The 27,168-nt window shown below is 37.3% G+C and overlaps 1 protein-coding gene across 7 annotated transcripts in view; it reads left to right on the top strand.

The window, feature by feature from the left end:
- Window positions 1–1,696: 1,696 nt before the first annotated feature.
- Window positions 1,697–27,168, top strand: part of FAM184B (family with sequence similarity 184 member B) — a 41,324-nt gene continuing 15,852 nt past the window's right edge. For 2 of the 7 annotated variants that reach the window (XM_064653144.1, XM_064653147.1), the window contains exons 1-3: window positions 1,745–2,514; window positions 14,380–15,144; window positions 22,166–22,276. In XM_064653144.1, the coding sequence (XP_064509214.1) occupies window positions 2,380–2,514; window positions 14,380–15,144; window positions 22,166–22,276 (1,011 nt within the window). In that variant the 5' untranslated portion in view covers window positions 1,745–2,379. Of the gene's footprint in view, window positions 2,515–14,379; window positions 15,145–22,165; window positions 22,277–27,168 lie in introns of all 7 variants that reach the window. The other 5 variants (XM_064653145.1, XM_064653148.1, XM_064653151.1 and 2 more) reach the window with 4 other exon arrangements.

Here is a 27,168-nt window from a genome sequence, read left to right on the forward strand (position 1 = left end):
TTTCCAGTGTTTGAAGTATTGTCTGAAAAGTCTTGTCTGGACTCAAAATACTTTACCAGTGACAAATTATGTTCTGCTAAAACACCATCTTGTACCAAAGCCTCAAGTTTTTCCCTCTAATCCCCCAAAATACAAAAACAGCTTGAGATATCTCAGTGGTTTATTCCATTTACACTGTCCCTGATGGTCTGTGCTCCTCTGCTCTGCCTGTGCCCATGTATGGGTCTCAAGTCTCTCTCCACCTGTGCTTCCAGGTCCAGTGTGTCCTGTGCTGTTCAGCCGAACAACCATACACAAGTAGACTATAAACCTTCCACTTTTGGTGCCATGTTACTGTCCACATAGTGGAGTGATAACACAGGTAACTTATTGTGAGTACTTTTAAAACATTTTGCATTTTCCTGATTTGCTTTCTATTTTCACTTAATTTTGGTGTTTTTTTTTTTCCCCCTGAGGAAACAGGGTGCTAGGATATTGCTGCAGCTCTTGCTATTCTCTTGATTGTCCTAATAAGCTTGCCAATTTAATCAAAATTTTACATATAATTAAATTTCTACACTTTTTCTCAAATTGATGACTGTGTAGAGAAGATATAACCATATTAACTGAGTTAAATTTAAGTGTCTTATCAGATATCAGACAATTGACAATGCCATGTGCCTGTGCCCTAGTCACAGAAGAAGTTCCAGCAGCATCTTGGACATTTGTGTCAGTGAGTGAAGAAATTGTACTTTGGTGTTCCTTTGTGCAGGGATCTGTTTCTTACCTGTTCTTACTAATGTTCTGTCTGGGCTAAACTTCTTTTGCCTACTTAGAATCTCCCAGCAACTGTGATTATCTTTGTTTTCTATTCTACATTGCATTCCTAAGTCCTCATTTCCTCTCATTCTGGAGTGAAGATTCTTTCTGCCTCTGGATATTTACAGTCTCACCTTTTCTCCCAGCAATTCAAGGGTTTGGTTTCCCTGTCCCGAGGTCTTCTTACTTCTCCCCACCGCCTGCAGGCATTCTTCTTCTGCCCTGATCCTTTTCTTCTGTGTTATTCTTAAAAGTGCTTTATCTCTCCTCGACCTCATCAAGGCTTTCCCATTTTCCTTTTATCCTGCCCTTAGCCGACACCACATAATCCTCCTTTCCAATTCTGATAGTCCTCAGGAAGCTCTTTTTTCAAACCCACCACTAGCAAAGCAGAAGCTTCTTGCCCAAGAAGGATGGCAAGTACTACCAGGTGGTGAGACTGGAAAGCTGCCTTAGCTCCATGGGGCAGGAGGAGGGAACAGGCTCACGAGTCCCTCTGGCTGCAAGACAGTGTGAGCTGAGGTGGAGCCCTTGACCTGCTCCGTAGGGTCTTGTGTACTGGCTAGTGACACATCAAAGGGGTGTTGAGCAGCTCTCAGCTTCTCTTACCTGTTCTTTCTCACTTTTCCTTTTCTCCGCCTCTCTGATTTCACCCTGTTTCGCCTTCTCCTCCTTCCTGTTTCTCTTCTAGACTTGTTTAAACGTGTTCACTAACCAGTTTATTCTCATGTAACAGTTGAATCATTCTTTTTTAAAATCCCATTATCTTAATAGCTTGCCTTTTTTTTTTTTGTGCCCCTTTTTCTGCCTTTTCTATCCTTTTATTTATTTTACATGTATAGACCTGATCTCTTTGAAACAATGTGCACATTAAAAAAAAAAAAAGACCTGCAATATTGTCAGTTTTCTTCAAGCACCTTTCCACTGCATTTAGTGTAACTGAGGGGAACTGAGTCGCTTTGGATAAAGCAGGCAGACCGGATCCTGGACACAGCTCCAGGGCTCAGCTGTTCTTGTGTGCCTCTTGGCTCCGTTCTTTTTTCAGTGTGGCAGCAAAAACTGAGCAAAGGTTTTCTTCATCACTTAAGTGGTCTATCCAGACTTAAGAGAGGATTGCCAGAATAACAGAGCTTATGAAAGGTGCCAACACTGCCTTCTCTGATGACTTCGCAATGCTCTGGCAGCCCAAGAAGGCAGCATGATTTAATCTTCAGGCGATCTATGCTCTAACAGATCCCCGGCAATGCCTGTGCTGCTGCCTGTATGGCTGGCTCAGTGTCCCCGCTGGGAAATTTGTAGCACCCAGCCGCTGGCATCTTCTCCTGGCGGAAGCTCAACCATTTGAAGAGAAGGGGAGGGAAAAAAATATCCCCATCAGGCTGTTTGCACATGTTGTTCTCTGCCTGCTCGCCTGGGTGTTTTGCTGAAGGACTGGGACATCTGCAGAGAAGGGAGAGCGGCGGCGGCTGGAGCGTGCCCTGTTTGGGGCTGAAGTTCCTCCAGCGCCGGGGGCGGCGAGCAGCGGGGACGGGATCGCGCTACCCGAGGCGTACACACAGACCTGATTAAAATTCAAGCCTAATGGCCTCTGGCATAAACAACGTTCATCAGCCCGGGACTTGCAATGGATCTAAAGCCTCTCGCAGCGGCTCGGCAGAGGAATGCAATCGGGATATGCACATGAAAATGTGCAAGAAGATTGCCCAGCTCACTAAGGTAAGTCTCGCTGTTGCAGCCTTCCCAGGGAGGTGAGGCTGCCCTGGCCGGGGCGGCGGGGGTGCCTCGGAACTGTCTCTCTTGATGGCCCCCGTCTGACAGGAGGGAAGGGAAACGGGTCCTCTCTCTTAGGGCGGCTACTGAGAACATCAGCGTGCTCAAACTTCCTTCCAAGCATTTCCCCGCGAGGGTGCAGCCCAACCTTGGGGGCTGCCTTTATGGCAGACGATAGACGCCTCGCAGTTAACTGCTCTAATTACCGTGCGACCATAACGAGAAGAGCTCCAGCTCTGCGAAGCCACGGGGTTTGCCCCTGAGCTGTTCGGAGGGATTGACAGTATCCGGGTTTTCCCCTAGAATTACGAAGACGGCAAGTAGTTTGCATTTTATAGGTTCGCGAATAATATTGTTGCAAAGCTGCAGCCGAAGCGAGGTACTACAGTACAACAGTACTTTGACTCGTAGTTAATTGTCCGTGATGTGCCTAAGTAGCGACACTTCAAATGACGTTCGTAAAAGGTAGGAGTTGGAGAAGAGGCAGGACTAAATTGCGTAGTATATTGTACCTAAACTTTTGGTCAATACTGAGCTGCACTATATTTCCCACACCATGTTAAGAAATAAGAGAAAATATGTAGGAGATGGCAGTTTACCTTTTAACATATGTGTCTTTGTCAGCGAGAAAAACCTATTTACTACCCTTGTTTACTAACACAGCTTTTGCACGTCCTGTAACCTCACTGCAATTGATAGAGACGTTTTAACAATGAAAAAACACTGACAAAATACAGGTCAAACAATAGGAAGTCATTCAGATGTTCAAGTTAGAATGGCTTAGTAGTTACAGTGCCATCATTTTCATCTCACGATAACTGTATGTGATAATGTACATCATGTGTATCAATACATACAGAAGGGCTACTATATATGCTATAGTATACTCACTGTACTATACCAATACTTACTTTACAGGTGCTTTGTTTCTATCTTTGTTAAATAGGATTTGTACACAATATGATCCTTACTTTTTGCCTGTGTTGAAAAATTTTGTTGCAGTGTTTTTTCAAATTTTTTTTTGCTAAATTTCTACTGTTAAAATGTGAGAGGGTTGATTTCTTTACTTTTAATAGAATTTCTCCTCTAGACACTTTTCAGTCATCTGAAAAAAAAAAGATTATTTATATCTGGAGCTCAAAAAAATATGTACAGAAAGCAAATAATTCTGTTTTGGAATGTGGCCTTTAAGAACCAATTTTCTCTGCAATAACACTGCACTTATAGAGAACTCACGGTAGAATTGGAATTTAAATCATATGCTTTCCCTTCTGAATTCTGGGTAGACTAAATCTGAACCAACAGTAAACAGTAAGAAGCAAAATATGACACCAGATTAGCTGAAAAATGGCTATATGGAAAATTTGTTGTAATCATTTTTGGCCTAGGAACTTTGAGAGCTGCCTTTCAAATCACTGTTTTCTTGGCTATATTGCAGTCGAGATGATGATAATAAAATCCCTCCTAAGTTTAAATGGCTCATAGTGCTTTCCTTTCTTGTTTCTAACCTAGTATGCAGTAATGCTGTTTGTTGTTGCACAGCTGCAGCTTCCTGTCTCAGTGACTTTAGATTTTCATTGATGAGGAGATGATGATCTCATTACTCATCCACTCAGTGTTGTGCCAGGTGAGATGAATACATAATGTGTAAATTAGGTGTAGGATACAGATCTTGACTTCCATTCTGTTTCTTTGTTACATAGTCAGTAGTGTTCTCCTCCTACTCTCAAAGGCAAAGCAGGGGTGTGCAGAGGTATCAATGGAAACCAAACTGGGTGAGATTTCCATTGTTGCATGTAGTGGTGATTATGTTTTAAAGGCATTGGTTGGTGCAGGGAGTCTCCACAGGTAATCTGGAGCCAGAGATCTTGACAGCTGCTCCCATTCTACTGCCCTGGTATTTCTGCTTTTGGGAATAGGATATAGGAAGGTTTCATACCTTCAGTCATGCATTTTTCTGTTCTGCATATTTTTGGCTGTAGCAGCAAAAGTAATGTTTTGTTTGCTTTGAGCAGCAAACTACTGGTTTTTGTAGCCCATTTGTTTTGAAGTCACTCTTCATATGATTGAAGCAGCATGTATGCCTTTCCACTAGTAATTCAGTGTTTGATGGAGAAGTTTAAACTTGACTCTTGGAGTGCTGTTTTCTGCTTGACGGTTCTTCATAGAGCATAATGTGGAGTTAAAGTGCATGGTGATTTTTATAAGACACTTTGGGTTTCACTCCCTAGTGCCTCAAGCTACAGATTTCTAACAACCATTGGCTATTGCAGGATATGCATGTGCTTATGGATTCTTAGGACAGTCCTTTTTATTTGAAATAGGATGAAAAATACAAATGAACTTTTGATGAATGTTGAGGAAAGTGGATCAACTTTCATTGCCGAGGTGGTTCGGGAAGTGCTGGCAAGAACTAGATATGCTGCAGATATCCATGTTATTCAGGCTTCTTTTCAAACCTCTGGCAATGGGACTCAAAGTAAATCTGCTGTTCTGGACTGCAGTTCTGGAATCAAGCCTAATATGAATAACTGGGAAGGTGACATTACCTGGTGATCAGAGAGCTACCTAAGCCACAAAACATTTCTGTTTCCTTCTTAGAGACAAATTCCTGGATACCAATTGAGGGATTTTTTTTTTTTTTACCTTCGAACCCTTCTTTTTCCCGAGGGGTTCATCTGACTCTATATTGTGAATTTGAGAGCCTTATTGTAAGAAGCATGTTTTAAATTGCAGCATTATGGGTCAAGTAGATTGTTAGTAAAAAAAAAAATCAAGCAGTTTGGCAAGAATTTTGTGTGTATATGTTGGATACCATGAGTCAACAAAGGAGGAGAGTGCTGATGCAAGGAAAAGTTAATTGCTGGTAAAATGCACTTATGAACCCTTTTTATTCCTTCAGGGGAAAGAAATGTCAAAGGGAAGCAAGTGTGTTCCTCTTCTAGAAGCAGCAGCATAGGCAGATGTTCCTGAATGACTCTGTGTGGAGCAGTTAAAAATGTTACACTCTGACTGCTTATCACCACCAGTCTTTAGAAGCTTTAGCCCCTCAGCTCAGTCAGCAAGGTAGAAAATATGAACTTTATATAATAAGCTTTGGTGGAAAATCAGCAAGATAAGCAAAACCCACTTTCCTTAGTTATTTAAGGAGGGATGGCTGACTTTTGCATAAAAAATGTGTGCTCATATTGATTCTATGAGCTTTCACTCAGTGGGTGGAAATTTACCGAAGAATTAGCAAATGACCTGGCATGTGTGTGAGGGCATAGGCTTTTTACACCACTCCAGTGTCTGTAGCATGGCTATATATTAGATCTTTTAACCTTTGCTGTTTTATTTGCCATAAACATATCAGCTGATTTTTGTTTATAGGAATGAAATATGATCAAATTCTAATAGTTTATTCTGGAAGCACCTAACAGCTGAGCAACTGTAACAGAGCACTTCTGTGGTCTGCTCATGTTCCTGTTGAAATATGTTGCCTTTTTCACATTGTTTAAGATAAGTTTATTGACCTTATTTACTGTGATGTGTTAGCTTAGAGTGGTTCAGCTGTTGTGGATTAGTTATTATGCTGCCTTGGCTCTCCTGTGTGCTTGAGGCTTTTTGATCTCAGTTCTCTAGAGAGGTATTCAATATTCTACAGAAATTAAGCAAAATAGAATAGCATAAAAACTAGGATCATGCTTTTGGAGCAGCAATATTTTTCCTTTGGGCAAGGAGTATAAAAAATATTTCTATATAGGTGAAGAAAGAGACTTTTTATAAAACTGCTTAAATTATGTGCTAACGAGACTAATAAAACCAGCTACCAGTAACTCCATGTGCTTTATGATGTATTTGTTTTCATGATTTTTGAATACAATTTTCTATCAGGATTTAAAAACTAGCATTATCTTTGCCTATGAGCTGACAAGAATGTGCAGGCTGAGATTTCTTAACCTGTCCTCACTATGTTTTCCTTGCAAAACTAAAAGGGAACTTCTGGATCATTAAGTATATGAGCAATGTTGTATAATTGTGTTGATGAACTAGCCAAAAGCAGTATTAAAGCCACTACTTCTATTAGGAAGGAACCTAGAATCTTATATTTTAATAGATAGAAGTTATCATTTAAATTAATTCAAGGTATAAGAATGATATCTCTGTGTTGGAATTACCTCCTTACCGTACAAATTTGTCACTGATTATACCAATTTGCAGAAAATCTGACAGCCTTAGTAATCAACAACTCAAAACTACTTTATAATGGAAAGTACATAATAAATTCAAGTCTCTTTATCAAGGAACCCTAGATAATGTTTTTATACAAAATGTTATGTATGTTATTAATATGCATATTTTAGGCAGTAGATAATAAAATATCTTATGATTGTGTAATTTTTATATTTTTTTATGATCTGTCTTTTGTTTGTGGGTAATATTTAAAAATATCTTTTTCAGTGACACTATAACTGTACCTCTCTCTTAACATTTCCTTTAACCAGTATGTAGATGCCAATGTTTTACAAATGTGTAAAATTATCCCCCAATTAGAAGTCAATGCCAACTCAGCTGAAGACATTCTCACGTAAATATTCTAAAGCTGTGTATTTTAGATTTTTGAACGCTTCATCATTGTGTTTTATATATAAAATACTTTTTTTCCACAAAGTTTCATGTTCTTTTCCCCCAGTCACATTTTCATTAGATAAAACAGCGTTTATGTTTTATTAAAATATCTGTAACACTAAGGTAGAACTCCCTCTGTTGCCACCTTTATAGTCACATCTTAAACACATTAACTGGCTCACTGTAACAATTCCTTTGTTTTTCCTGCCTTTACACAACCAGTCTGACTTTATGTGGTGCCAAAGAGCACTTAACCTAAACTTTTAGTAGACACAGATAAGGCATATGAGGGTTTTGTTTTGCTTGTGCTTAAAGCCATCAGGGAGTGTGAGAATGTAGTTAGTACAGTAACAAGACTGAGTTAATTTATCCTACCTCCCGGTGAGGCACAGGAGCTCAAACTTTGCTGTGCTGGTTCAAACTTGGCATTTTACTTAATATGTATTCATTTGTCTTCCAAAGGATTTGGAGACAGCAGAATACACATAACCCTATTACTGAGGAAATACTACCTTTATTTTATAACGAAACTACAAACTGACTGACTTTTCAAATAGAGATTTTTTTTTTTCTTAAGTTAATAACCTTGATGAAATTCCTCTGAAGTAACATTGCAGCTTTTTAATGCAGTAGTCATTCAAAACTTTGTATGACTTGGTTCTTAGGAACCTAAACACAATTTGAAGTTAAAACAGTTTACTGCCAAAGAAGTCTTCTGTTTTAATTATCTTCGGAAGCTACAGCATCTGGTTTTGACTATGCACGACTAGTTGTAACTATATAACCCTCTTAGAGGATTATAGAAGAGCTACCTTTAGATGTAAATATGAGATTACAGTTGAATATATTTTGCTTTTTTCATTCAGGAAGAGAGAACTACTAGAATTTGATAACAAGACTGTTAACAACTATAGCTGGTAATTGTAAATATTTTTACAGTGTTGAAATATTTTTACTAAGACACTGATATGCCTTAGTATTTCGTAAAAATATTGAATTGTCTCAAGACTATGGGACATTACAATGCAACTACAGTGCATTGCCACTGCAGTCATCACAGACTGTTTGCACTTTTTCTGGCAATAAATGCTAGTTAAGTTTTCTTGGGTTTGTGATCATTGATACAATCCCAGGAGATATCCAGCATATGCTTAATAAGAATGCCTTCCTGAAAAGGGAATGGGAGTAATGGCTGTATTCAGTCTAGTTCTACTTTACAGTTAGGTGTATTTGGGTAAAAATTTCATGGATATATGAGTAATAGTGTAGTATTATAATGCGTACTGTTATGTAGTCCTGTAACTACATAATAATATGTTGACTCTGGCTCCAACAATGCTGCTTTGAAAGTGAGGGGGGAAGCTGAAAGAAAAATATCTTTTAAAAAACACTGTATGCTGAGGTCCATCTGGGCCAGTAGCTTGGTTCTGATTGTGCCCAGTGAGTTACAGGAATATGATGTGCCTCTAGTGCACTTGTGTAAAGCATTCTCACTTCCTTCAGTGATCTGTGAGATTTTCCAGAGGCAGGTGAAGTATCTTAGTATTTAATATCTCTGAGTGGATTTTTATTCAGTATGTTTCTCCAGTCACTTCTTGAATTCATGTGACCTTTTAGTTGAATTTGCTTACAGCAGCAAGAACTTAAATTTTGGTGCATGCAGTAGTAGAAATTGGCATTATTAATTCATGGACACCTGAGGGTTCTGATGGTTTCTTTTCTTAATTAGCAAAGTATCTAGAATATATAAAGAAGTCTTATTAAATTTTCAGAAGTCCTTTATGTGATTTTTACCTGCAAACTACAGGATAGTAAGAATTTGATTCAGTCTTAATGATCCTTTGTAAGGTCTTTGTCAACTCAGAAGAAACAGAGCTCATCTATGCCTATCACAGATCTACACTGAAGGCAAAACATAGAGATCAAGCTTCTAGGATACAGACCTATGAGTTTTAGATATGTAACAAAAACCCAGCCAGCTAAATTATCAGTGAATTACATGGAAATAAGGCTTTTTTCCCCGTTCTATTCACACAGAATTGTTGACTTGACTTCTGTATTAAAAATTCTCCTGGACTACAATAGCAACAATGCACAGACAGGACACAGGTAAAAATGTGGCTCGTGTCAAACAGATTTTCTATTTTTTGCACATCATCCATCTGAAAGAGCTTCATGAGATAGAATTGAACTCATATAAGACTGTAATAGCCTAAGATTTGTGGGGATATTTGAGACTTTAAGCAGTTATGCAAGAATTTCACCAAGACAGATTGCAAAATGTGGAGAGAAAGTACTCTGAAATCAAATAATTTGGCATTTCTGCTTGCCTACATATGTGTGTTAATTTACATTAATTGTCAATGTTTAAGCATAATGTTTTAAAGTATTTTCATCTAGTTCTGTGGTTTTTAAGAAGCAGAAATTTTACCTAATCTAATTTTTACTGAAAAGTAACGTGATCCTCTGGCAATATTTTAATACAGCTTAACCTGATAAATATGCTCAAGATGGATTTGAATCACCTCAGGGAGAACAAAGAAATAGAAATGTATTTCATGTAAATGTCATGCTGACTGATTTTATTTATTCTAGTTCTTAATTGCACACAAAATGTAAAAAAAAAAAAAAGTAATAGTGCTTTTGCTATTTAAGCTTTGCAGAATTATTTCTAAGTTATGTAGAAAAAGGTTTTGACAGATAAGATACAACATGAGTCAGGAACCGTAAAAAAAATTTTAAAACATCCTGTTGTGGGGAGTCAAATGCTTCAAAGATCTGGGATAGATCTTGCGTTATTTTGCGTATTAAGTAATGACCTGGAAGTAAAAATAAACAAGTTATTATAATCTAATCTATTATAATAGATTATATCTAATTATATCTTATTATATCTAATAATATAATCTATTAACATATTAAAGTTAATAGATTATACTGATTCAAAGAGAGTCATAAACATCTAAAAAAAATGGAGATAAATAAGGAATATAGATGGAACATTAACTGCATTCAGTTAATAATCACCTAATATCTGTTTTGGTTTGTAAAGTGTTGGTAAAACAGGATGAAGTGGGTGTATAGATATGGAGTCAATATGAAGTTTGGATGTTCAGAGTGCCAATTTTTTTAAAGCTTCTCTCATACTACCCATTTATATGTTTATGTTATCAACAGTTGCTGAAACTATTTGGACACATAAAATTATTCTTGAACTTTCAGGAAGCAAAGGACAGTTCATATGTTAGAGCAGTATCATTCAGCTGAAATCAGCATAGGTGTAGAACAGGATGAGTACTGTAGGTAATCATAGCCTAGGCTATTACCTCAATTAAAAGACATTCTTCTTCAGTGATAGAAAAAAAAAGAGAGACTTGTTAGAGTATTAATTAATAAATTGTGGGGGGTGGTTTTATTTTCTAGAGTTAGTGACAGAGGAGGCTGAGGGATAGAGGAACCAACTATTCATTTAAATAACTGAAATTACTTGTAATAATTTCTCTACCCTTTGCTTTTAAAGAGACCCTTTTAAGACTGGCATGTTTATAGATACCTTACTCTGCTCTCATCTGCTTGGGAAATAGATGAGTTCAAAGAAACAAATTCACGTGCCAGTGAAGACAAGATGCTGCTACCACTGGTGAAAAGGAGATGACACAGTCACCAGTCACCAGTCATCTAGCAAACTATAAATGAAAGCTTGTCTCCTCCACTGCTTTGTTTAGAGTGCTGTCAGGAGAACCCTGTTTGGCACCCCCATCTGGGGCTTTTTCTCCATCTTGTGTTTCTTCTTTTTTACTTCTAGCCCCTTCTCCATCAGGAAGGATTTTTGTCCACTAGCTTGGGCCTGAGAAAAGAACACTTATGATCTTTTGCTTTTCTTTGATTCACCTTAGCATCCTCTCTCCTCACCTTCCATACCAAATTGTCTTCCTTCTTATTCAGCTAGTAAAGCAACCTGCTAGAAGAATTTTTTTCATTATGATAGTCAGGTTCCTATAAGAGTAGTATTTAACACTACTGTAGGAACAGAGAACTGTCTTTTTTGGTTTGAGTACTTTAGCTTTTTTTTCACTGATGAGGTGCAGTTGAATGGTTTTGGGGTTTCTTTTTGTTGTTCTATATCACTGTAAATAAAAGGAGAAAGGAAATGCCATTTATATTTACAGCATTTGGAGGATAGAATAGGGCAAATAAGATGTATTCATATTCACTGCACTATTAATACTCAAGTGTATGTGTGTAATAGTGTTTATATCAATCTGCCATACAACTCTCAGGTGCTATAAATTCAGTACAGTGTTTCCCAATCCATTTAGTTTTGGAGAATTGTAAGAAGACAGTAGCTATTGGTATTATGCTGGCAACTCCAATAGTATTGAAGTACTCTTTTAATTTGAAAGAAAATCTGTCTGTATTGTCATATGGTCAGTTTTAGAGCTGCTTTTAAAAAGCTGTTTATCAACACAACTGTTAAGGGATTTATACCACATTACCCAGCTGTGTGTACACTCACAAGGTACAGATGCTGAAATAATTTTTCAGTATTTTTCCTTTCAGCACATAAAGACCCAGATTTGTCCCATATAACTCCAGTCTCTAAAATGAGGTATCTTGAATAGGAATATAGTAGCTATATTCAGTAATCTGAACAGCTTAAATTTCATGAAGTACAGAGCATCAGCCATGTAAAAATTAAATCTCTTAAGAAGGTTAAGATACTGAGGAGTCAGTTTCAGCACTCAAGCTTGAAGATTAAATTTAAGGTCATGCAAGTTAAAGTTCTTCATTGTGGTTCTAGCCACTATTGAACAGAAGTGTAGGAATCATAGATAGAGCAGAGAGGCCAGTTTCTTCCATTCTTTTAGATAACTCCCTTAAGGTGATGGTGGTGGTCAAATGCTTAGTGGATTTTGGGAAATCTCTATGATTAAATCAGACTGTAGAGGAACCCAGATTCCATTGTCAGCCTGAACACAAAATAATATGAGACAGGCCGTGGTGATTGACTAGATAAATTAACCAATAAGAGCAGAAGACTGAGTCACAAAGGTGATGGATGTTCGTTTCTGTTTTATGGATGGAATGAAATACAGAAATATGATCATCAGCATCTGACCTAGCTAATTGAAGAATTGCCCAACCTAATTACTGGTCATTCAGTGTATAGAATGTGGGCAAAATTAATCTTCTCCTTGTAGTTTTTATGTCTGTCTCCTGAACAGTTAAGAAGTACTGCTAATAGTTAAGAAATCACTGCTCATGGAGTGATTTTAGTTAGTGAAGGAAACTGCTCAGTATACTACAACTATTTCAATTTCAAGGAAAAGTGGTTAAAAATAACAGAGAATAATTAACACCTTGTAATCTAAGGTCCAAAAATATACATATCTAAATGTAGACAATGACTTCTTGTCTGACATTTTTCAGGAATATAATGCTGTTATTCTCTTTCGTGACATATTTATCCAGAAATATATCCAGACCACATTTTTCATTTGTGACTTTTTAAGGCTTCTCTACTTAATTCATTACTGCCAGGGAGAAAGTTGACTACATATGAGATGTATTTGTTTGTTTGCTTTCATTTATGGTTGACTGAAATTCAATATGTTATTCATATACAGATAGCACAAAATGTGGTTAGACATAGATATGCCAATTCAGTAGTTCTGGAGACATCTTTGGGGCTTATACAACATGTTAGAGGCTTGTGACACTTAGTGTGGTCAAGATACTTATTGGACTCTCAATTGAGGCTTGCCCTGAGGAAGGCTTGAAGATTATAGGGCCAAAATTCTAGCATAATTAAAGAATTAGCTGTGACCTTTTTCCTGTATTCATTTATTTATTTATTTACTTAAGGCTATGATTTTCTCAAACATTGTCTAATCTTTTGATTGACCTCTGTGGGCTCAGGCCAGACTGAATATACCTATCATAACTTGTGTACAAATTCCAAACCTAGTTTTGTAGACCAGTAATTTATCCCTAAAAAAAAATGTAACCAAGCAAATAAGTGGAAAACCTTCACACATGTTAATACACAATGTGTAGTTCTCCTTGAGTTAGATAACTATGTTCAGCAGAAACTGGATTAGTCCCTGCATGTCCTAATGAAGGTCTGAGAAGACAAATGTATCTTTTCAAGGCAGTTACTATGTTGTGCAATTATATGTAACTGTCTTGTAAGCTTAACTGCTCATTTACTCTTCATTTCAGGCCACTCTGGGCTTCTAATAGCATTTTCTTTTCAAAACAATAGTAGTGTGCTTGTACACCAGCTTCCATGAGAGGTCTTTGGTGTATGTTATGGGTAACAAAGCCTGCTATGGGTCATAACTTGTCTTACAGCCAAAAGAATTATTATTCTGCATTTTGTAGAAAAAAATAAAACATCAAAGGATTTAAAACAGTTGTTTGGAAAAATTACTTCTTGTCATCAGAGGGGCACTTGCATCTGTTAAAAGCTGTTTTCTGAGATTTATGACTATTGCTGAAATGTGTGGTAAAAAAAAATACATTGCCTAAACACTTCTCAGAATCAAGCCAAAAGAGGCTTGCAGTTGAGTAATGCTTACCATACAATGCTGACCAAACTAACTTGCAAGGCATGTGGCTTCCAGGAATGCATCTTCCATGGTGTTTTAGTTGGAGTGCGGAATTTAATCCACCTTTCATACTTTACTTTCATTTACATCACAAAGTGATTTTGGTCCACATGAACTAGATATCAGGACCTCAGATTTCACTGCACAGATCTGCCACTACTGGTCCCCAGCACTTCCTAATGCTAAAGGCAATGTGGCAGGTAGCCCTCCTGCACTGAAGACCAGGTGAACTGGACCACAGATAAGAAGTCATTTAGCTTAAGAAGGGGCCTGATTCCCTTCCTTGCGTTAGAGATCCAACTACAGGCATGAATTGACAAGTTGCCAAGAATAAAAAGGAAATTTCTGACAAAAAGTAAAAAAATTATTTCCTGTCACAGTATTGTCTTCCTTTCCTATAAGGTTTTGCAGTGTAAAACTGTCCCTTCTGTTCCTAGTGAAAAAAAAATGAAACAAATAACCACCACACACACACAAAATATTGATCTATTGTAGTAATTCTCTTTTATTGTTTAACACCTTGATAAATATAGTAACTGGATGCATGGCTACCATTCACTAGCTACTTTAATTTTCTATTTTTCTATAGGTGATATATGCCCTAAACACTAAGAATGATGAACATGAGGCCAGTATAGAGGCTCTGAGAGAGGCTCACGAAGAAGAAATTCAGCACATTCTTGCTGAGACAAGGGAAACGATTCTCCAGTGTAAAAGCAAAGCTGAAGAAGAACAGTTACTGAGAAAACATATTCAGGCCCTTGAAATTGCAGTAGAACAACACAAGAGATTGAAGGAAGAAGCCTTGGCAGAGTTAACATTGTGCAAAAAGCAGACGGAAGAAAAGGAGTTGAGAACAGAAGTGAAACAAGCACAGGCAGTCCTCTCTAAAGACATGGTAGATACCAATGCAGGCTTTGAAAACAAGCTTCCACATTTAAATCAGGAGTTTGATGAACTGCTAAATGAATGCAAAGCATCTAGAAGAGAAAATCTGGGTAAAAAGGTACATTTAGATGAGAAATGCAGTGTGGAAGGACACGCTCTAATAAATGAGGTGGGAAACCTGAAGAACAAGAACCAGAGAGCAACTGAAGAAACTACTCAGAAAACATACAAACTGCAAGTCCCTTATGAGAGAGAAAAAGAGACTTTGAGGAAAGCTATGCATCAGTCTGTGATAGAAACAGTGATGAATTGTCAGCAAAGAGAAACAGAGCAAAGGAAGAGATCAGAGACTGAGGAAGGTTTTTTGCTGCAGCAGGTAAAGAAGCTGGAGGCAGACCTAGAGGAGAAAAGCCAGAAGATAAATGAGAGGAAGAAGCATTCCCAGAAGCTGAAGGAGAGAATACAGGTAGAGTATGAGATTGTGATCCCTATCTCTACCTATAAAAGTATAAATCATCAATTCTTTAAAATTTGTGACAGGAGGGGTCTTTTACATATCGAGTCAAATGCTTTTTAAGCAGTAAAACAGTTTTAGAGACTTAGAATGGAAATAGGAGAGATATAGTGCTGAGAATTTTAAAGACAGAGTTAAGATGATTAGTAACTCATTAGGAGAACACTTTGAACACAGACTTTGTATTCTGTGAGGGAGGAGTAAGGTCCTGAACAGAATTTTACCTTTCCTGCCCAGAAATGTGAAAAGAATAGCAAACAGGCACTACTGCTAGCCATGAGTGTTTACACAGTATATTCTCCTTTTCCCTTCTAGTTGTCAATAGCTCAGTGCATGGATATGAACAGGATTAGATAAGAGACCTGAGCTGGCAGGTTGGGAATCAAGTGCCTTGTATGGCTCTTGCAGCAGTGGCTTGTACCAAGTGCCATTTAATAAAGTGTCCTTTACACCCATGAAGTTTTATGTGCTGAGCAGTGAGACTTTCACCACTAGTTCTCACCTCACACTTTGCCTGTCTACCCTCACTGCTGTGTATCTCCTACATTTGCAGCACAGCTCTGCAGCCCCTTTTAATTTCTGTGTAATTGCATCATGTATCAGATGCAGTTTGAGAGGCTGGCATGTCATGGGCAATCTGCCAACCAGCTGGATGTGCTACATAAGGTCAGAGTGCAGGAGAGACACTGATGAGCTGTGCTGAAGTTGAAGTACCCAGCCATGCTCTGTGCTCAGCAGTTCGACTTCCTTCTAATGGTGTTGGTCCTTCACGTCACATAAACTCACCTACCAGACCTGCCCCCAGTCCTATGACAGCAGTCCTGCATATTAGATAAGAAAACACCATGAAGGTCTAGACTTGGAATATTACAGAATAACAAGAATTGTTTCCTAGTGGGAAAGATTTATTTCTTTTAGAGTAAGAGAACCTCGGAATTCTGTAGAGAGCAGGGTCAGCCCCATCAGCTACGTTCTTCCAAGACAGCTCTTTACTGGTTTTGCCATCTGCCCTCACATCTTGCTTGCTGGTATCATTTTGCTGATGGTGGAGAGTACTGGGCCTCTTCTTTGAGCATGATCTTTGAGGGAGTTCAGCCTTCAATAGTCACTACCTTTTTGTTTTGCAAGATCAGAGGACTACTTGAATAAACCTTCCCCCACATTATTCAGATTTCGTTCTCTCAGTGTATAGATCGGTAGCAGAACAACCTCTACTACAGAAAAGTGGAGAGGATATAATGAATGACAGAGATGCAAATAAGCCATTTTTTTAAATTGAGTCAGAGAAATCTGTAATACCTGTTTCAATAACAAAAAGTGTCCTGGCTCATAGAAGTTAGAAGTGATAGAGGGGGAGAGGGAAAGCAAGATCCTGATTTTTTTGTGGGTACTTGAAATAACATCCAGGAAAAATGAAGAATGGACACACAAAAATTTATGCACATGGCTTACTCCTGATTTATTGCATAAGAAAGGCAATCTTTTAGAAATAAATAATGTAAAATATGATAGGAAACAGAAATAAGAAGGTGGTGTCATTAGCAATTTATTTTCTAAATTCAGTATCGGCTGGATAAAACTGAAATATTTTCTGAAGGACATATGCTCAACTCATACATTACAGATCCTCTAAGTCTGTGGAATGAGGCTGATTTACATACCGCTGGAGCATATTGCCTTGAACCTGTGAAGAGATAGCCTCAGACTGGGATAAATCTGGAAGAAGGGAAAGAGACATGATGTTATTTTCTGTTTCTTTACAGTTTAAATAAATAAGTAAAAGTTTCTCCTTTCTAAGTTGGGTATTTCTTATGCCACCATTAAACACTGCATTTTTTTTCAGACTCATGTAGACAGTGCCAGACTGGGAAATAGAAACATGTTTTTAATCTGCAATACCTCTGAGCATTGGTAAATACTAGCAACAAAATCTATTATAAGGCTTGAAAGGTGTAAGGACTGTTGTTTAAGCAAGATGAATTTTCTGTTTTCTCCTTAGTGTATGCCTAGAGGTTTGAGGCTTTTAGATGAAAAGCGTCACGTTAGTGCACATTTATTGTTATTACTGTAGAAGAGACAATGCAAAGGCTGACAAGTCATTAAGTCTGAGCTGTTCAGTTTAGTTTCAAAAGAATTTTGGCATATGCCAGAGGTAAAAGAAACAAGCTTATCTTGAAGTTCTGAGCTACAGAGAGTGTTAAATATGAGTTAGTTTTAACCTGTAAGGTTTCACTCAGCATTCATCTAGGAACAAATGGCAATTATAACTGAGCAAATATTGCAGTATTATGCTACACATCTGAAAACTGAAACTAGAACCTCCAGAAATAGAACATTAAATATGGTTCAAATTCTTGCCTTTAGTTATGGACAATCAATTCCCAGCAAAGTTCATAGGAGCCAATTTTTTCCGAGTTTAGGCATTATGGATTATGTTACAAACTGTTGTATTCCAGCAACTTAAAAAATTTCCAAACTAATATACATTAACTTTTAGCATACATTGTCATGAAATTACTGGAAGTATAACCTCTTTCAAGTTTAGGGTAATCTCAGACATCTTTTAGATGGTAACTCTTGATGAGTGTTCACTTTACAATGACGCTTACTACGTGGGAGGGAATGGTTCCACATTACAAATATTCTGGCAGCAGAGACAGTTGAAGGGTATGGAAGAGCCAAAAATGCATTTAAATCAGCTCTCTAGGTGAAAGATTTATGTCATGGAACTACACCAAGAGAGAAAATGACCATTTATTTCTTGTGACAAGAAAAGGACATATGTAATGAACGTGGAAGTAATGTCATGCATATTTTAGGATTTGGAAGTGTAGCTTAAGCGAACACAGCAAGAAATTCTGGGATCAAAAGGTATAGTGAAAAAAGTGGAAGAAGATCTAAGTGTAGTCAAAGGCAGAAATACACATCAAGAAAAGGAAATCCTGCATAAAGCAGGTAAGATGCTCATTAATGTCATTCTAAAGTATTTCCCCTGTTAGTAGTCACTTATACTGGAAATTCTGCAAGTTATTTATGCTATTTGAAATGTAAATTTTGATACTGCAGAAGATGTGGAAACTATGTTGAATTTCCAAAGCAAAGCTGTTAATACAGTAGATGAACTGAAACATCAAATAACACAGCTGCAGCAAATGACTTGTCCCAAACAGAGTCGTAAAAAGAGCAGCTCTGAAGATGTGCAGGAGCTTTAACAGGTGTTTTGCTCTCAAATATTCAAAGGCATGGCATACCAAAAGTACTGAAATCAGTGTAATTTTTCTTTTAAAATTAATGGCTTTTGGATTATTATACAGTAGTCAATCCTGTAAGATTCCCAGATCTCTGAGCTCATTCAGTGGCACAGTGACTCGTATTCATAACCTGAAGTACATGAGTTGCTGCAAAGACAGCAAAGAAACTATGAACATCCTTGAGCTATACCAGGGCTGAGTGTTCAACTGGTGCTATAACAAAAACCTTAAAGAGAACAATGTCCAAGGCAGACTTTCTCTGTTGAGGTCCAGTTGGAATACTGATTTATTTATTTTTAAATATATAAAACAGTTTTTCTGAAAAGCAATGCAGAAATAGTACCAGGAATAAACTCAGTACAATGAGGAATGTGGGTATCTAGAGAGTTCCCTCTGTATGATGTCTCCCCTTAAGCAACTGTCCAGCCCTGAATCTTTTCTATACTTTTTAGTTCTCTAAAACTATTGTTATGCTACCATTCCAGAAAATATGACCTGGCCTCAGAGACATAAGAAAAAACAAATTGTCTACTGTACTTTTCCACAGGACTAAGGTTGTCCTTGAGGAAGCCTGCATGATTGGAAGCGAGTTACATAGCCAAGATCAAACCAGAACAGCAAAAAAACCCAAACTATTACTAGACTAACAGAGAGGCTTATCGTCCTGGATCAATACAGTTCTGTATTGCTAAGTAAAATAAAGCCAGTATTTTTCAATGGAGTATTTCCACCTAAATAGCATATTCACTACAAAATAGACTACTGCCACCCCAGAATTCTACCCTCTTGGGGATTTTTTTCATATCTATATGATATGAAATAGGATATTCACTACCAAATAGACTATGGAAACTGTAGCTATTTACAAAGAGGGTATGAATAAAAAAGAGAACTGTCTTTGTAAAATCAAGCATTAGTCCCATAAGGAAAAGGCTTGTCTGAAGGAATAGCTGTTAAAAGGGCTGGTAGATCTTGTAATGAAGGATACAAAGGAAATCAGGCCAGTCTAAAACTTCATAGAATCTGAAATAAAAAAATGCAGAAGGTAGGAATGTTCTTTTATTTATAGATGCTTTATTTCATCTAGTTTTAATCTTTTTGGTCACAGTGACATCATTTGAATTATGCTCACTGTGGGCACTTTGAATTAACATAAAATGCCAGGATTTTATTGCTATGGTCTTACTGAAGAAAAAAAAATTAAAAGAGGTCAGACTGATGTATTTCTGTGAAAAGCTCCACAGACAGGAAGGTGAATTTATCCTTGATGTGATAAACGGCCTTCTTAGCAACACTTATCCTTGCATGCTTTGCATGTGGCAGTTGGAGTGATTTATATAAGAACCCTCCTGGAGAAAAATGTATTGTGGGTGTTATTGTAATTTCTGACTTAAATTTTCATGAATCACTGCTGTGAAACATTCAATAAATTGACTTAATCAAAATTTTGCATTGTTTAGCCAGAGGATCTAATTCTGCAAAGAGTTGGTAAATTAATTCAGAGTGCATGTGTTACCAATGAAATTACAACTATTTACAAACAAATGCATGCACACACACACACATATGCATATATATGTATGTCCTTATTTAACTTTAGTCAGAAAGAATCCTCATCTTCTCATGGATCCAGACAGCTTACCTGAGCAATACCTTTTTTCAACATGCTTTAAGTGGCTGGGCTGTAATTCTTGTTGTTGATATGCATTAGCAGCAATTGGCTTAAGAGATTTCTCAAAGAATTTCACTTTCATGAGAACTGCTATCTGTGACTGAATCCTTTGGCTTTAGGAAGTTTGCAGTCTCTAATGTTTCTGTGCAGTAAGAACCTGAATGTGAGCTGAAATCTATTCAAACAGAGGAGAACCTTGAAACACGTTTGCCTTTAAGCATGTGCTTTAGTGCTTAGTGAAGCTTACAGCCCAGTGCATGTCCAAGTGGTTTGCCAAATTTGGGCATAAACTAAGGAGGAATTTAGTTTCTGACTCCTAATGTACTTGTGGGTTTGTCAGACATCTTCTAGACAGAAAAAAAGATTAATTGGAGCAGTATGTAGAATTGGACAATCAGACTACTGGTCGAGTGTTCTTTAGACCCTTCTTGGTGCTAAAAATATACTTTTACCCATTTTTTGCAGTTAAGACTAATATAACTTTCCGAGTTCAACATTGACTTGAGAATAATCAAACCAATTGCTGTCAAGTTGTGAAGTCATAAAAAGCACGCAGCTGCTGTCACTAAATGTTGAGCTTCATAGTACTGTCCTGATTTTGGACACCAGAAATTGTGTTTACTGCTCATCAGAAGAATTAATTTCCTTGAAATTGTTGGAGTTTATACATTTTTGCAATCTTATTTCTCAAAATGGAGCCCGTGTGAGTAAATTATTTTATCTCCTTGTGAAAGGGCTCATGTTTGATCAGTATGTGAAGATGCAGTGCTTCAAGGTACACAGTTACATCATGAAAATGATATTGCCTTTTTTATAGTGTATTCTTCTTATTATAAGTTTGTACAGGTATACTTAAAATTATGCCAGGATGAAGCTCTTCATGTGAGTCAAATCAAATTTAAATATCAAACATTCATACTTTAGAAAAAAGGCATAGTAGTAGTTATTTATTGCTTATAGGGAATAAATACTGTTGCTTGTAATCTTCTCTTCTTAGAGGTTCGTATTAATTAAATTAGAAAAATCTTGAGTTAGTAAAACTTAAATACAATGACAATATTTTTCATTATTAATGCTATTTGTACCCTCTGATTCAATTAAGGTCTGTAGCAGCTGCTTGAGAAGTATTATATCTATTTTCCAGATAGAAAAATTAAGATGTAGAGAAGAAAGTAAGTTGCCAGAGTTGTAGTGGGAATGTTGCACCTGATCTTCAGGTTTTAATCAAAAAAACTGTTATATGCTCTTCTTTTTGTGCAGGCAAAAGTAAAGCTAATTTCTCCCTTGCAGTACTCACGCATCTGTTTAATTTCATCCTTTAATTGCTACCTGGATTTTAAACAGAGTGGGATGTGTGAAAAGGGGTTGTACAGGATGGGAGAGGTGTTAAATTGCTATTTTTTTCTCTGTTTCCTCCATTTGTAGTGTCTGAAGTTAAAGAATATTTTTTTGAGTCAGGAAATTGGCACAAATAGGAAGAGCAAGTGCACTAATAAGCTTGTAATGCATATCACTTCAGGAGGTTTCTAGAAGTTGCACATTCTGTCTTTCTACAATAAACAATTGCTCACACTTGCTGCAAACAATTGATACAAGCTCTTGGTCACTGTCTTGCAACTGGGGTTATCAGTGATTTTTCAACTATTTCCAGCAATAAGGTGGAATATTGTCCTCAATTCTTTTTCCAATTTAATTTTATTTTAATTTAATTTATTTTATTTTTACTTACTCATTGTGATTTTCTTTATGGATGCTAGCAGGTAGTGCTTCCTTTGATTCTCTTTCCCATTAATTGCCCATTAGTTAATCATCTTGTTATTTATATGGCCAAGGTATATTTATGTTTTTTCAGGTCTTGTGGGTGACTCTTACATACTAAATTATTTTTGAACACTAACACCACTTGAGGTGTTAGTACTATTGTGTAAACTGCTCTGTTATCTAGGATGATGTAGATGAAATATGTTCTTTCTTTTTCATGCTGTTTATTTTATTCCAGCTGTTGCTTCTTTCTTTTCTTTTTTTTTTTTTTTTTTTTTTTTAATTTTAGGAGCTCCAGACACAGCTAGATGAATTTCAAAGAAAATCAGAGTGTGAACTAAAGCAACTAGAGAGAGAGAAAGAAGTACTAACTGGGAAACTTCAGAACTCTTCACTTGAGGTAAACTGAGCATAAATGTAACCCAGTAATAAAAGGGCGCTTCATTTTTCATCCCATCTGAGTGATTCTGGATTAGATTTTAATAGTATTTGTTGTGACTTTCATTCAAGAAAACATGCAGGGACTCCAGAGAGAAATAACAGAAATAACTGCTTCTAAACATCTATGAAGATTTTGACAAGCCTATTTATTTTGATAAATTTCATATATCACCTTTTGGAGATATACTAAGGCTTCTGGTGAGGACTTCGGCTATACCAGGGTTGCATGGTGACTGACTGTACAGTACTAAGTGAGATTAGAATCTTCCTTACAGCTCTTGTTGACTTTCTGATTTTTTTTTCTTAATGCTTAGAGATCTAGAAGGGGCTGCTTGTTTGCTTGTCTGCAAGAGAATTCAGTGGTAAAAAGGTCAAACAGATCATTGTTTCTGTTCTGCCTGCTTACTGGTAAGGTTGCTAACTGAAGGAGATTTGAATGTGCAATAATTGAGTCTATATTAGTAGTTAGGTATGCCTCCCTCTGTGTTCTGAAGGTCAAGAGTGAAATAGGGAAAACATTGTGACCCTAAAGTAGGTTTGAGGGTGTCATGGTTTATCCACTGTTCTGCACTCTGGTTACACCTAAGCTGTAGCACAAATCTACAGACATGGATTAATCTGGAAATAAATAACTGAGCTGTGTTATTAGATTATCCACCTGTAACATCTGTAATGTATAGTCAGTTGCAGGCCAAGTCATGCAAATTTTCCAGATTAGTACATCTGCCAAGATATTTTTACAGGTAAGTGTCATTATTTTAAAAGCCAAAAAGCAGATTGGCTAAACAATTTTATGCCAAAAAAACCCCAGAACACCTACAAGGCAATTATTTACCCAGGCAAGCAGTTCACCTTTAAAATTTCTGACAGCTGTGAATATGTTTTCTTCCTCTCAGATGTTCCCCTTTTGTGTTGTTCAATTCTTTTTGGCAAATACTATCTGCTTTAAAATGTTATATACAGGATATTTCCCTTTCTTCAGTGTGATCATGTGAAGTTTTTACCTCTGAACATTTTGATACTATTATCTCATGGATAAGTTACAAAACAACTGCTTTAACAGCACTGAAGTCAGTGCCTTGGTGAAAAGTTCTGATGATGCTCCGTGCTGCATGTATTTTTCTACTCCCAGTATAAAAGTGCATTTGGTACCTTTTTCAGGAAAAAAATGAAAATATTTGTGATTGTCCATTCTGGGAGATTATGGGTTAATGGAAATGTTTCCATCATGAGAATTTGTCATCTTTTTTTTTTTTCTTTATCTGCTGATGCAGGTTTTGAGGCTCCAAGGTTTTATTAAGCAAAATGAGAATATTCCCAAACACAAAAAATTTCTTCAGTCTAGCTCAAGAAAAAGTAATGAGCCATGAGAATTAGGTAGGTCACACTGTGGAACTACTGAATTACAGGTAGCCACTGATGTTCTAAGTGGCTGTCTGTAATTTGCATTGCTAATTCTAACCAGTTTCACTACCAGCAAGTTCAGCAGGAGTTTGCATGGTGACATCTCCACAAAAGCTCAAGACCTAGATCTTCCTCAGCTGATATTTGTAGACTCTGAGTGGCCATAATAACCTCTTGTTTAGTTTTTGAAGACAGAGAAATGAGAGATAGGCTCATCAGGGGGCTACACAGGTTGTTGTTCTCCCTCTACTGCCTGTTTTCAGTTTCCCACATGCCATCACTACTGTTTGGTGTCCATGGTCCAGCAATCGAGGCATGTGTTGTGCACATTTACTATATGTAACGCCTGCTTTTTCTCCCATCTGTGCTATACTAGCTGTACAAGTTCTGAATGCAGCATGGCCTTTTCTCTTTCATTTCTCCCGTAAAACAGATTTGTACATTCTGTTATCAAACAGTGGCATTCTGACTCCATTTCCCAGTCTTAAACATACAGAATTTAAGTGTAGTTCTTAATGTTCTGAAAGTTCTGGCTAAATCCCGTTTTTAGGTTTCATTACACATTTCTGCATGCCACTGTTTTCTCCAGGTTCTTGTCTGAGAGAATTTCAGGTCAATCCAACATCTTTTGACCTATCTGGAGTGACTTCTACACATGTATTGCAAAACATGGGTTCTCAAAAAGCAGTTGTCTTTATTAATTTTCATATTTTCTGAAATATACTTTTTTTCTGACCAAATATCATAATCTATTCAAAGATGAAAATTTACCATGATATTCTGACATCCCTGGGTAATGCCTGAAAGTTTACACTGATTTGAGGCGTGAGGAAAAGAGATGAAAGGGAGGAGTCCTGGCACACTGTATGATCTCACAGTATTGTATATATTCATGCAGGTGGTGCATTCCACTGAAAGGTCTCAAAGAAATCGAAAGGTTTATAGCATGAAGCAATTACTCTTCAGGTTTTTGCAGATAAAAAAAGTAAGGCAGTGAGTCATCAAATTACTTTTCTTGAAGTCATGTGTTCAGGACAGAAAAATATGAAAGAAACCTGTGTTATCTAACTGCTCATCCTCTCGTATCAGAAGACCATGGTAAATTAGCAAAGAGTAGTAGGAAATTATTGCCACTATAAACATAAACATAAATAAATAACATAAAATATAAAATAGTATGTATGTGTTATGTTCACAACACCATGTTACATATAAACAGATACATTAAGAAACATTTTATTGTGTCTTAGAATCTAACAGTGCTCCCAAAAAGGAGGAAATGCTCCATCTGAAGAGAAATTTTACATTTTTCTTGATACTCCAAAAGTTACTTTCTGAACTAATTACTTGGCAGTATTGCCAGGGAAGGGAAGTAATTTCAGCTTGTAATAGTTTCCTGCTATAAGTACATGAATATTCACAGCCAAGAAAGAACCATTTACTACACAACATTATGTTTCACTGAGGGCATGATTGCCAGCTGGGAACCTTTGCAATGCCTCAGCCCAGAACTTCCGCCTCAAAGGTTAGGCAATGTGCTGTTACTAATCTAGTTCTAACCTGGATACAATTTCAGATCTAAAAATAGCTTCCTTGGCTACATAAGACCCATTTTTAGTTGGGCAGACATAGCTAGAGCACTATGCAGAGTAGGCAGAAGCATGATAATTTCATCTCTCTGGTGTTGCACTTCTAAGTGGCAGTATTTCTGTATTAATCATTAATACAGATTCACATCTGTTTGGTCCTTTGGAAGGAAGAATGGGAGATCCTGTGTGGGTCGAATGCTAATTCATCGAGGCCCTCCAGTTCCTTGCTTTTGCACTACAGGATCTCTTCAACATGTGTTAAAGGGTCTTGGCACCACAATATAGGAAAGATATAAAGCTCTTAGAGAGCTTCCAAAGGAAGGTCACAAAGGTGGTGAAGGGCCTTGAGGGGAAGCTGTATGATGAGCAGCTGAGGGCACTGTTCAGCCTGGAGAAGGGGAGACTGAGGGGGGACCTCATTTCAGTTACAACTTCCTTGTGAGGGGAAGAGGAGGGGCAGGCACTGATCTTTTCTCTGTGGTGACCAGTGACAGAACCTGAGAGAACAGCCTGAAGTTGTGTCAGAGGAGGTTTAGGTGGAATATTAGAAAGAGGCTCTTCCCTCAGAGGGTGGTTAGGCACTGGAACAGCTCCCAAGCAAGTGATCACAGCCCCAAGCCTGACAGAGTTCAAGAAGCATTTGGACAACCCTCTCGGGCACATGGTGTGACTCTTGGGGATGGTCCTGTGCAGGGTCAGAAGTGGGACTCAATGATCCTTGTGGGTCCCTTCCAACTCGGCATATTCTGTGATTCTGTGCTTCTATTCTGGAATTACAAAATACATAAAATGGAAGTGCAGGCATCACCTTGTCATACAGATCTTTGAACAATGCTAACACAGCAATGCCCAGAGTTTTGATGGGTCTTGGAGGTACCACCAAATAGCAGAGTACCACCAAATAGTAGAGTGTGTTCACACCCTTCCATCTGATCAAGAATTGCCACAAGTTTAGGAAGAATGGAAGGCTGTTTAGGAAGGCTCTTGCCTGTGAACTTAATTGAAGTAACTGTGAAAAAAAGCCTAAAAAACCCAGTAAAATGCAATTTCTTTATTTTGTTTTTACTTCTTATACCATATTACTGTTATGATGTAATAGCATCATAGTAGGAGTGAAACCCTGGAGCATTTGGGGGCCTTATGTTGACTATGAACAACTTCTCAATTGCAGTGGTTTTTCTATGCACCAAAAGACAATTTTAAGCCTTTTATAAAAATCTATTCCCTACAAATGCACTGAGAAACTGTGCTTGCAAGCACAGTGAATTAAAATAGTCGAAGTAGAAGTCAAACAGGGGAGCCAATTGTGATGGCATTCAGAGCCTTATACTTACCAAGTGTTTTTATCCACGGACTATCAAAGTCTGAGAAGTACTTCTTCAAAAGAATCAAGCAATCCTTCCCAGAAGAGGGACAGTAATTATGGTTAGAAAATAACGAAACTTGGAAGACTTTTGAAATATTTCAAAACTCATCAGTCATCTTTTAGTAAGAATTGTTCATTTCTTTCTTTACATGGAAGACAGTTGGAAGCAAATTCAGCTGTTGTAAGAAAGATCAAATGCAAATGTAACCCTGAAATTTTAAAAGAATTCGGCAGAGCCTAAAAAGATACTGTTTCCTTGAGTTTATACTGTATTGTTTGCATCTTTAAGATCACTTTATGCAATTCTGGTGGATAAAATTGAATCAGTAATGCAGAAGTGAAATTTTTTCAAGAAATTTTGTTTTGCAGCAGGAAGACATTATAAAACACAAAATCCCAGAGTGTTGTTGGTTTGTTAATAATAGAAGTATCCAAATAGATTCTGGACTGATGTGAGTTGGTATAGTTTCATTGGCTTAAATATTGCTTTAC

This window comes from Pseudopipra pipra, chromosome 4, assembly GCF_036250125.1.
Source record: "Pseudopipra pipra isolate bDixPip1 chromosome 4, bDixPip1.hap1, whole genome shotgun sequence".
Classification (NCBI taxonomy): Eukaryota; Metazoa; Chordata; class Aves; order Passeriformes; family Pipridae; genus Pseudopipra; species Pseudopipra pipra.